Below are 12,234 nucleotides of genomic sequence, written 5' to 3' on the forward strand. Positions count from 1 at the left end.
TTCATTGACATAAGTGGGTTTAGGACATCTTGGTTGCCATGGGAACCATGCGTCCCTGATCCAAGGTATAAGTTTTAAAATAAATAAAATTATGCTTTTCCTCAACATAGCCTGGATTCTTTGCCAAGAAAAGCTAACAGAAATATATTACACAACCCAAGTAAATGTTTAATTTAATCAGCTTCCCAGGTGTGACTCTCCAAAGTACTGATAATGCTCTAGAAAGCAAAGGAGCAGTAAACAGAGAAAGGCTCATGGAAACTGAAGGGAAAGGACCATCTGGAGGTATGAGGGATAAAGGGCAGCCATCTTCTTGTGTGTGTGGTTTTTGCCATCAAGTCACAGCTGACCTCTGACAACACCTTATAGGGTTTTCAAGGCAAGAGACATTCAGAGGTGATTTGCCATTGCCTACCTCTGCATCACGACCCTGGTATTCCTTGGAGGTCTCCCATCCAAGTACTAGCCAGGGTTGACCCTGCTTAGTTTCCAAGATGAGATCAGGCTAGCCGGGGCTATCCAGTTCAACGCAGAGCCATCAATAGGGAAAGCATAAATAAAAATTTAGACAACAAAGCATTCTTATTTAAGTTTTGGATACCTTGTCCAGGCCCCTCATACTCTGATTTCTGAGCATTCAACCAAATTTTCCCACACTTTTTTTGTCAAAATCACGAGGACTAGAAACTTGATTTTCATTTTAAAAAATCAAAATCTTTGGGATGCCAGAGTCCACTCCAAATACTCTTGTTTCCATCTTTACAGACAAATGTCCTGCAAAGAACACGAAGCTGCTAAATAGGGGATTAGGGCAAAGGCATAGGTTCTTTCATGGACCACATCTGGGGGGAAGCAGAGAGAAAGTTACCAGGCCAGAGAGAGCTTCCCATCATGCCAGTAGACTCCGCCTCATCATAGTGCTGGATGCAAACCCGGCTATCAATCTGGTAGAGCAAAGCTGGACACAGCAGAGTGAACTGCTCCGGAGTGATCTTGGAGACAGGATTCAAGCCAAAATTCACCAACAACTGTGATACATTGAGGCACTGTAGACAATTAAAACAAGGGGGGTAAACACAGAAGGACATAAGCAAATGTGGTAAAGTAAGGCCTGGAAATCCAGTCATTATTTCATTGATTCACAAAGCCAGTTCAAAGAGATGGAAAAAAAGCAGCTCCAGTTCTGTTGTGCGAATGGCAAAGCTTATCTCTAGAACATGCAAACATCAAGGCTCATCCCCGAAATCAGCCATCACAGCCAGTAGCCACCTGTCCAGGATGAGAGGATAAGGCCTCCAAGCAGGCTTTAAAAACCCTGACACCTCCCACCCTTACTGCAGCCTTTGAGCTACCTCCTCCAGCACTCTTTTTGCAGTAAATTCAATAATGAGTGAGCCAGTGTAGTGTAGTAGTTTGAATGGCAGCCTAGGAGTTGCCAACGTCCAGGTGGAGGCTGGAATTACAACTGATTTCCAGACTACAGAGATCAGTTCCCCTGGAGAAAATGGCAGCTTTGGAGGGTGGTATCACCCCTCTGCTCTGTCCTCCTCAAACGTCCCTCTACTCAGGCTCTGCCTCCAAATCCCCAGGGAGTTTCCAAACCCAGAGTTGGCAAGCTTGCCATCCTCCAGGTGGTGACTGGATTGTTCCTGGAATTACAACAGTCCCCCCCGACGATCTTGGCCACACCCCCAACGTGCTACGTTGTGCATCACTTCCGGTGACATTCCGGCGGCGCACGTGCGCACATCCCCAGCAAGCTCCTGGAGCGACAAGACGCTCCCCCGCCGGTGAGTAAATTCGATTTGGCAACCCTAATTACAACAGATCTTCGGATTACAGAGACCAGTTCCCCTGGGAGAAATCACAGTTAAGGAGGGCAGTCTTTATGGAATCAAATCCCCACTGAGCTCCTTTCCCCCTCCAGACTCCATCCTGCCCAGGCTCTGCTCCCAAATCTCAAGGAATTTCCCAACCATATCTGGATGACCCAGGTTCAGCTATCCACTCAGCCATGAAACTAATTGGGAGACCTTGGGAGAGTCTCCTTTGTTCAGCCTAACCCACTTCAATTGTTTGTTCTGGGGGCAATAAAGAGGATGGAAGGACCGTGTATGGCGCCCTGAGCTCCTTGGGCAAGAGACAGGATAAAAATGTGATAGACAGAATCTCCCAGCTTGCCTCTCACTTACATCCTCATGCAGGTGGTTATAGACAGAATGATCCAGGGCAATGACCCTCTCCAGAAGATTTAGGTCAGAATGTCCAGGGGGGGATTTGAAAGGGGTTTCACCCTTCCCAGAATGTTCTGTCGTTTGCCAGGAGCTTGATTTGGTAACGTGACTGATATCAGGGAGTGCAGGAGGTACTGATGCTGGGGTAATATGGCCCATCTGAGAGAATCCATTCCTGAAGGAAAAGGAAAATAATCATTCCCAAATAACATAAGGTGATGCAGTTTTAGGTTACACTTCTGAAACCGTTAAGACTGACTAAATGGATAGTTAGTAAATATCCTAATCTTCAGTCCCCTGTCATATTAAAGACAACATGACAGAAAGGCTTCTAAGTAAACTCAGCAGTCGTGGGACAAGAGGACAAGTCCTCTTGTGGATTAAAAGCTGGTTAATCAACAGGAAACAGAATGAGTATAAATTGGCAGTTTTCACATTGGAAGGCGGTAAGCAGTGGGGTACCGCAGGGCTCGGTACTAGGTCCGGTGCTTTTTAACTTGTTCATAAATGATCTGGAGTTGGGATTAAGCAGTGAAGTGGCTAAATTTGCAGATGACACTACGTTGTTCAGGGCAGTGAGAACTACGGAGGACTGTGAGGTGTACCAGAATCATCTGTCAAGGCTGAGCAAGTGAGTGTCAATGTGGCAAATGAGGGTCAACGTGGGCAAGTGCAAAGTAATGCACATTGGAGCCAAAAATCCTAACTATAAATATACATTGATGGGGTCAAAACTGGTGGTAACTGACTAGGAGAGAGATCTTGGAGTCCTGGTAGATAACTAACTGAAAATGTCGGTTCAGTGTGCGACTGCAATAAAATAGGCAAATGCTATGCTGGGGGTTATTAGGAAGGGGATTGAAAACAAATCCGCCAGGATCATAATGCCCCTGTATAAATCTATTGTGCAGCCTCATTTAGAATACTGTGTACAGTTCTGGTCACTGCACCAAAAAACAAAGATATCATAGCACTGGAAAGGGTGCAGAAAAGGGCAGCTAAAACGATTAAAGGGATGGAACACCTTCCCAATGAAGAAAGGTTATAGAGGTTAGGGTTTTTTAGCTTGGAGAAACAATGACTGAGGGGTGTCATGGTAGAGGTTTACAAAATTATGCATGGGATAGAGAAGGCAGAGAAAGTACTTGTGGGCACTCAGTGAAATTAATGAGCAGTAGGTTTAGAGCAGATAAAAGGAAGTACTTCTTCACCCAAAGAGTAATTAACACCTGGAATTCACTGCCACAGGAAGTGTTTGTGGCTACAAGCACAGACAGCTTCAAGAGGAGGTCAGATTAACATATGAAGCAGAGGTCCATCCGTGGCTATTAGCCACTTTGTCTGGGGCAGTGATGCTCTGTATTATTGGTGCTGGGGGGGGTCAACAGTGGGAGGGCTTCTGGAGTTCTGGCCCTGCCGGTGGGCCTCCTGATGGCAACTGTGGTTTGGCCACTGTGTGACACCGAGCGTTGAACTGAATGGGTCATGGACCTGATCCAACATGACTTTTCCAGTGTTCTTATGTTCTAGTTGGTTTAAAGGTTAAACTATTTTTTCCTTTACGGCTTATCTATTTTCTCCGGATTTGCTTTTATTCTGAAATTTAATTGTCAGTAATCAAATGTTTTCATATTTAATTAAGCCAGGCTAGTTAAACTTTTTTTTTGCAATAGCTGAGTCAGCTGGAGTAAAGTGAGGTCCTCAGCCAGCCCTCCTTGACAAGTTGCCTTGCAAAACCTGAGCTGTTTAACAGAACCGTTTGTGCAACCCCAGAAGGATGCCAATAACTTTGAAAAATCTGGATTACTGAATCATTGAGAGATTGTAATTTGGCTGCAAGCAAATCAGATACACAAGACCATCCTTGTAAGAGGTTAGCTGCAAATCGAGATCAAAATCTGCATCAATCTACCCAGCTTTCTCAACAAAAGCAGGCACGATCGACAATCATGGTGCATTGGTTCACAATAGAGGATGCTGCACTTGGCAAAAGTAGCTTTTTCCTCACGTGCATTCCCGAAAGCAGACCGATTACCTGGGGGTAACACCCTCTGCTTGAACCTTGCTTCTATGCTCAACCATTTGGAGGTGCTCCAGTGATGAATGGAAGTGCAAGTGCTTGTTCTCTTGGACCTCCAGGATGTCCAGATGGGAGACGTGGCCGTGGCCCAGTGCATCATGCTCAATTGCCACCACCTGCACCTTCCCTAGTCCCAGGCTAAGCAGCAGGCGCGTCAGGCCCTCGAAGGACAGGGTGCCATTCTCCCCGTACTCCCCAAAAAGCTGTTGCAGGTAGTAACCCTGCTCCTGAGCGGCATCTTCGGGCGGGCCCTGCATAACTCCATCAGTGAGAAAGTTGGGAGGATCATCCGGTACAAAACTATATGCGCTCTTCGGAGATAGCAGGACCCCCCATGCTCCAGCTAGAAGGAACCACAGTGCTCTCTGGTCCATTAACAGGGGCCTGCAATGGAAAGAACACAGTATGGAGCTCTGATGAGGAAGCGTGGCCTTAACAGTGGTGGCACGGTTCTCAAAGTGAGAGGCAGGTAGGGTTAGTGGCTTCGGAGTGCAGCCTGGACTTTTCCTGGAATTACAATTTATCTCCAGACTACAGAGATCAGTGCCCCAGAGGAAATGGCATCTTTGGAGGAGGACTTTATGGTCTGCCACAAAGCCTAAGAGAAACTTAAGTTTTAGAATTGATATCACATTCCCCCTGAGTTCCATCCCTGCCTCAAACTCTGCCCTCCCCAGGCAACATCCCACCAATGTGGTGCAGTCATTCAAATGTTGGACTAAGATCAGGACGCCCAGGTTCAAATCCCCACTCTGCCATGGAAGGCTGCTGGGCTGACCTTGGGCCAGTCACATACTCTCAGCCTAAGCTACCTCACAGGGTTGTTGTGAAGATAAAATGGAAGGTAACAGTGTAAGCTGCTTTGGGTCCCCATTTCACAGACTATGTAAGACAGAACTGTTCAGGAGGGCATCTTTATAAAAGAACAGGGCTGCATTATAACAGAGTGATTCAGGCAGACATTTTGACAGAGAGAAAGGGGCTGTTTAGGGAGACTGTTCCTGTTCTCTGTTGCCCACTAACCCGTAAGGGCTGGTGGGAGGATTCTCCCCCCCAAAGGTACCATGCTGGTGAGGCAACAATCTAGGGTGCCAGGCAGGACCTGAAGATCTCCCGGTATTACAACTGATCTTCAGACTACAGTGATCAGCTTCCCTGGAGAAAAGGGGTGCTTTGGAGAGTGGACTCTTATAGCACTGTACCCTACTGAGGCACCTCCCCTCCCCAAACCCCCGCCTTCCTCAAGCTCCACCCCCAACATCTCCAGGAATTTCCCAACCCAGAGTTGGCAATTGTAGCATTTGACAGAGAGAAAGGGGCTGTTTAGGGAGACTGTTCCTGTTCCCTGTTGCCCACTAACCCGTTAGGGCTGGTGGGAGGATTCCCCCCCCCAAGGTACCATGCCGGTGGGGCAACAATCTAGGGTGCCAGGCGGGACCTGAAGATCTCCTGGTATTACAACTGATCTTCAGACTACAGTGATCAGCTTCCCTGGAGAAAAGGGGTGTTTTGGAGAGTGGACTCTTATGGCACTGTACCCTACTGAGGCACCTCCCCTCCCCAAACCCCCGCCTTCCTCAAGCTCCACCCCCAACATCTCCAGGAATTTCCCAACCCAGAGTTGGCAATTGTAGCAATGTCACTTATGGTGAATACTGGAAGTGATGGCACTAGGCTTGCCAAGTCCCCCCGGGGGGCGGGGAAACCCCCGCCCCAGAGGCTCATTCCCCGCCGGTGGCAGATCGGGCCCCAGGGGGAACCCCACCCCCACGTGCACGTCACCAGGAAGTGACGTGACGATGCTGGGCACACTGGGGGCGGGGCCACGGCCATCCGAGGGAAAACTATGGTTTTCCCTTGGACAGTTGTGGCCCCGCCCCCAGCGTGCCCGGCGGCATCACGTCACTTCCTGGTGATGTGCATGCGGAGCGCGCACGCAAAGCGTGCACACGCTCAAGCCACAAGCCAGGAGTCCCCCACTGCGGCAATTTCTTCACTTGGCAACCCTAGATGGCACGTAGCCAGCAAGGTGACTCTCTAGGATTTTGGCAAATCTCTACGGATTTACTAAATGGTAGCATGTCACCTTGACGTCACCCCAGGGATGTGATGTTACTTCTGGTATTTGTCCAAAGTGATGTTGCGCCTCCAGTATGGTGTGGTGCCAGATCTGCCTGTCCCTGTGTCGCCCCCTCCCCCAGTTGTCAGCAACCCTATGAGACTGTGGAGGATACTACAAATACGTATAACTTATGTTACATAACACCATTTGTTGCATTGTTCAACCTGTCATGTTTAATGCTTACACCTTGTTTCATATTTCTGCACTGCCTAGTCCTATTACTTTGTTTATTAGGTAACCCTCATCCTACTGACTGTACTGGTTATGTAATTTGCCTTGGTTCTCAATGAGAAAGGCAGACTACAAACAAACAAACAACCTGCAGGAATTTCCCAAGCCATAGTTGGTACCCCTAGAGGCAGGCCTTCCCGATAAGGCCTCTGGCTCAAAGAGGTCGTGGTTTTCTCCTAACCCAAATCAGAAGACCTAAAGAACAGCCACAGCAATATCCTTACCATTAACCATGGAGTCTGAAGGTGCCAGTAGGGCCTTTGCCACACGCCAAGGGGGAATGCCTGCTGATTTCACGCACGTTAGCTTGATCTGCAGAAATCTGCAGGCAATGCTTTTCATTGCATAGAGCAGGGTTACTAGATGTCCTCTTTTTGTAAAACTGATGAAAATGTCCTCTTTTGGGGTTGGAAGGTTAGGAATACTCCCAGTTAGTAGCAATTATACAGCTTAAATAGTAGAGGTATTTAAAATGCGATTTGTCATAGTGATCACTTGGTTGAAGTAGTCAGTTGGGAAATATGTCCTCTTTTTTGCTTTTCAAAATATGCTAACTCTAGGGTTGCCAGCCTCCAGGTGGGGCCTGGGGATCTCCAGCTGACAGAGATCAGCTCCCCAGGAGAAAATGGCTGCTTTGAAGGGTGGACTCTATGGCTTTGTACCATGCCGAGGCCCCTCCTCTCCCCAAACCCCGCCCTCTCCCGGATCCACCCCCAAAGTCTCCAGGTATTTTCCAACCCAGACCTGGCAACCCTAGGTAACCCTAGCATAGAGGGAAGCACTATCACACTGCTAATGGGCTAGAGAGTTCACAAAAGATACAACCATCCCCACACAAGTGGAAGCCCTAACATTACTTCTTGCTGTCTGCTTGCAATATTCCTTCTAATTTCTTCTAATACAAATTCAAAAGCTAATTTTGTGGACTCTCTGTTGCATATTCCATTGCTCCATATGCATGTTGTTATTCATAAAAAATTACACTGGAGTGGTTATGTGCAGTAGTTGCAGCCCTTGCACTAATTGTTTGCAAGAGAAGAAATGTCTGAGGTGCGCTGTTTAACATATATTTGTTTTATTGCTTGTAAGCTGCCCTGAGCCGTCTTGGCGGGAGGGCGGGGTAGAAATTTAATTAATAAATAAATAATCTTTGGTGGAAAAGTTGGAGAATTTTGGCCTCATCGCATTATTCAAAATTTTGTTGTCATTCGTTGGGAGAAACATCTTTGGCATAAACCTAGAAAATATGCTGTATTACAAATAGAATAGTCCGTTTTTTCTCCTTCTATTCTATTGCACCAAACAACATCCACATATCCAATTCTGAATGCAACCAACAACCCAAGGAAACCAGATTCAGTCAAACCTTTGTTTTTTTAGTTAAATTAGCTGATCAAAGTATGCCTTTATGCTTTCCCTCTTTTCTGGAAGCAGTTCGTGCCAGACGTCACAAAGCAGGAATAAATGTATCAGTTGAATCCAGACTAAAATCACCAGTTTCTACTTGTTTGCCCTTCCTGTTGCAGATCCCCTCTTGTAATTTCTTATGGTTCCCAGAAGCAGCATTTTGTGGGCATTACTGGAATAGCTGTATATGCCTCCCTGCATATAGAAAGGTAGTACATCAGGGAGAATACTTATGTCCTGATATTTTCACTGACATACTAGCTTCCCATAGCCAGATTTCATTATTTTTTTGACAGGAAGCACTTAATGGGTTGCCATTAAGTTGGCAGTGACTTGACGGCAAAATAAAATAAAATAAATCATTATGTGGCAAACGTATTTGCTACAAAGTTCACAATATGCCCTAATTTTAACCGTACTCTTGCTCAAAACATGCCAAGCTTTATCATTTGTTCTTCTGCCCCTATAGTCCTAAGGAACAGGTAGCCATAAGTTTAGCATGAAGGATTCTAACCTGAACAGCAGCAAGCAAAAAAACTTTCTGTCACTTCCCAGTATTCCCGATTTGTTCAACTGCCTACTTACCTTGTAGTCCTAAGGAACAGGTAGCCAGAAGTTTAGCGTGAAGGAATCTGACCTGAACAGCAGCAAGCAAAAAAAACTTTCTGTCACTTCCCAGCAGTCCCGATTTGTTCAACTGCCTACTTACCTTGGTTTAAATACCTGGAAAGGGATGGTAGTGACCAATGTTCCCTCTAAGCTGTGGGGTCTTGTGAGCAAAACTTCTACTTTCTGAGCTACTGGCATTAAAGCTGTGAGCGAGCGATTTGGCTACTGCATAAATTAGCTTGCTCTGGAGCCATCCTTCCTGAGCCAAGACAAAAAATGTGTGAGCCAAAGGCTGAAAAACTGTGAGCTAGCTCACACTAACTCAGCTTAGAGGGAACACTGGTCGTGACCACCTTTGGGTTTGAAGTGACAGCACTAGAATTTACCCCAGCCAGTTTTGATCTGTATAAAGTTATCCCAGCCCTGGCCTGGATGGCCCAGGCTAGCCTGATCTCATCTGAACTTGGAATCTCAGCAAGGTCGGCCCTGGAGAGTCCTTGGACGGGAGACCACCAAGGAAGTTGAGGGTTGCCACACAGAGGCAGGCAACGGCAAACCACTTCTGAACATCTCTTGCCTTGGCAACCCTACAAGGTTGCCATAAGTTGGTTGCAACGATGGCACTTTCTACCACCAAAGTCATCCCACACCTGTTCCAGAGAGAAGATGGGTTCTCTCGCAAGGAGAGCTAAGTAACCCTATCCAACCAAAGGTGCTTGTTCCTGCACAACGACAAGGACTGGCCAGGATCTCTGAGCAGTTAATCACATGAGCACATGAAGGTGCCTTAGACTGAGTCCTCATACCTTTGTTCTAAGAAGAGCAGCAGATGAAAAGGTCTCAGGCAGGCAGGGGGTCTCTCACATCACCTACTGATCCTTTGGATTGGAAATGTCAGTGATTGAATCCAGGACCTTCAGCATACAAAACAAATGCTCTACCACTGAGCCATAGCCCCTCCTTAAATAAAGTGGGAGTTTCTCCCCAAACCTGGCTCTATTACATTAGGTTTATGGAGCCTTCTGTGATGCGACTGTGTGCCAGGAGGGAGCAGAAGCCAAACCTGCCCACTCGCAGTCACTGTAACACAGAGGTGGGAGGCAGGAGACCATCTGTCATCCCCTTTATCCGTTGCAATGGTTATTGTGTCAGTTGCAAACTGCAGCCCAATTAAAGTGCTCCCCGAAATTCCTCTTCCATGAATCTCGAGAGCAAAAAGTCCCAGGGTCCGACAACTGCTGATATTCAACGTCCGATTTGATAGTCGAAGACTGCTATGTAGCAGATGCTTTAAGTGTAGAAGATTGCTTTAAACAAATGGCACAGTTTATTACAATAAGAGTTAATAGGAAATATTGGTTACTGGGGGGGAAGCTAATAGCATTCATATTGCACAGCACACCACATAGATTATCTCACTAATCCTTACAACAGCCCTGCAGAGCCTCCCCCCATTGCAGCTATATCAGCCTGTTTAAGGACACCAAGAAATTCACAACAAGATCCAAGCCACTAACTACCTCAGCGCTCAGTCTCATGAATCCCCAGGAAAGTAGCTGAAAAATTATGTAAGGAAATAAAGACACAGCAAATACTGAAACAATCATTAAAAAAATACCTGTTCCCGTCACTGCAATCCTGTCCAGAACAATGTCTGGAAACACCATCAGCCTTCAAATCTTGCCACTTTCTGGGAGGTGCAGCTTTTGACTGTTGTTATCAGTTCCTTTAAAGTCCTTGCTGTTGAGGCCCAGTTTGCCACAGCTGTGCAGAGACAGTAATTAAAACCAACAGCTCCCAGCCCAAACAGTCATCTCTGATTATATGGGAAAACAGCAGTATTCAGGCTTTTAATGGGAGCAGTTTTGCTCTCATAGGGCTGTTTGATCAGTGGTGGGTGGATTGTGTTGCATTCGAGTAGGTGGGGCTTGCTTGGGCCTCTGCCCATAGGAAAGCAACAGGTGGGAACTTGGGACAGAATTGTTCATCTTTTCCCAGAAATTTTAGTCCAGACTAGCAGTGGAGAGCAGCATGTTCCTACATCAATGGGTTTTGGAAGACAGTGGGAAAAGCAGTTTCGCAAGAAAAGTGTGTACAAATATCTCTTGTTACGTTAGAGTAAAGGCCCACTCAAAGGGACTTTAAAATCACATTAGACATTACATCTGACCAGGCAGTTGCAGTGACTCTGTCCATAACACTCCCTCTGCAGGACAGGAGTGCAGCTCTGTGACTCTTTTCAGATCTGGATCAGTGACATCATTAAACAGAGCTCCTGGGGGAGAGAGTTTATTGCATAAAAACAAAACGTGCTCTCATTCTCTGTATTTAGAGGATGGTTATATTCCAGAACCTAAAGCCATGCACGAAAACAGACCTGTCACTTCCCTATCACTTTGCATGAGAAAAGGTGAAATTAACACAGTGAGGACTTCCCCCTTTAACTTAGTAACCAGACATGGATCCATCTGTCTCTCTTCTGTGTTGCAGAATACAATCCCTAAAATAAGTAGGGGAATAACTAAAGCAACATCAACACATTGGTGGATATTGTAATTATCTTTAGCATGTGGATTTTCTGGTGTGGAAGAGACCAGCTGGCCCAAGAGGTTTGGGCAGATTAGGTCTGCAGCTTTCCTGGTCCCCCCGGTCCCCCCACCCCACCACTTGCCTGGCCAAGTGTGCTCTGAACTGCCCACCACTTACCTGGCCTGGTGTGCTCTGAGCCACTGCAGCCTAGGCCAGGGACACTCCCAGCCACCGGAGAGATGGAACAGAGCCTGATGTGGCAGAGAAAGCACCTGCCAGCTCTCCATCACTCTTTCCAGAGCAGGGAAACACGGGGTGGGGGGGGGAAGGATGAGGCCACTGAGGCAAAGGGTGCTGCTTTGGACTGCTGCTTGCCCTGGCAGGCCTCTTTTTGTGCTGCTGGTCCCCCTCCCCCCGGTGCCCTAAGCAATTGCCTAGTTCCGCCTAGTGGGTGGGCCACCCTGGAAAAGATAATCCAGTTGTTATTTATTGCTATACCACATCGATAGCACATATTCAACAATATGTGGACACAGCCAGTATGTAATTGGGAGGCTCAGTATGCTAATGATTGCTCATGATACTTGTTCAGAAAGTCTGACAGAAGTAGCAATTGTTGAATAACATGGCATTTAATATAATTGCTTTGTCATACTTGAAAGTCTTTACAAATGAAGTTTTTTAATTAACAAGACACAGTTTTGAGGTGTTGAAGCTTGGAGAGACGGTATGGTTCTCATTGGCTAAAGAGGTGATGGAACTCCTTTAGGATTAGCGATGGCTACATGTGACAAACACACACACACACACACCCCGCTGGATAAATAGCAGCCATCCAGGACCATTTAAGGTCATGAAAATGATGGGAAAGGGGAGTCTGAAGCCCCTTCTCTCCGTGTTCTGTTGTCTCTATCTGAATCAGGTCCTCTAACATGTCTGGGAATTGAGTTTCCAGCATGGAACTTCAGATGCATAGTCTATTTCTATTAGTCATGAGGGCTAAATAGAACCTCCCTGTCAAG

The 12,234-nt window shown here is 46.6% G+C and overlaps 1 protein-coding gene across 1 annotated transcript in view; it reads right to left on the minus strand.

Annotated features, from left to right (window-relative positions):
* LOC107120889 (zinc transporter ZIP10-like) overlaps nucleotides 1-12,234 on the minus strand; it is a 72,805-nt gene that overhangs the window by 12,498 nt on the left and 48,073 nt on the right. The window contains exons 15-17 of the mRNA XM_015423652.1: nucleotides 4,270-4,698; nucleotides 2,193-2,409; nucleotides 869-1,046 (exon numbers count right to left, since the gene is read on the minus strand). Of these exons, the coding sequence (XP_015279138.1) occupies nucleotides 869-1,046; nucleotides 2,193-2,409; nucleotides 4,270-4,698 (824 nt within the window). The remainder of the gene's footprint in view (nucleotides 1-868; nucleotides 1,047-2,192; nucleotides 2,410-4,269; nucleotides 4,699-12,234) is intronic.

This window comes from Gekko japonicus, unplaced genomic scaffold, assembly GCF_001447785.1.
Source record: "Gekko japonicus isolate JY-2015 unplaced genomic scaffold, Gekko_japonicus_V1.1 scaffold33, whole genome shotgun sequence".
NCBI classification, from domain to species: domain Eukaryota; kingdom Metazoa; phylum Chordata; class Lepidosauria; order Squamata; family Gekkonidae; genus Gekko; species Gekko japonicus.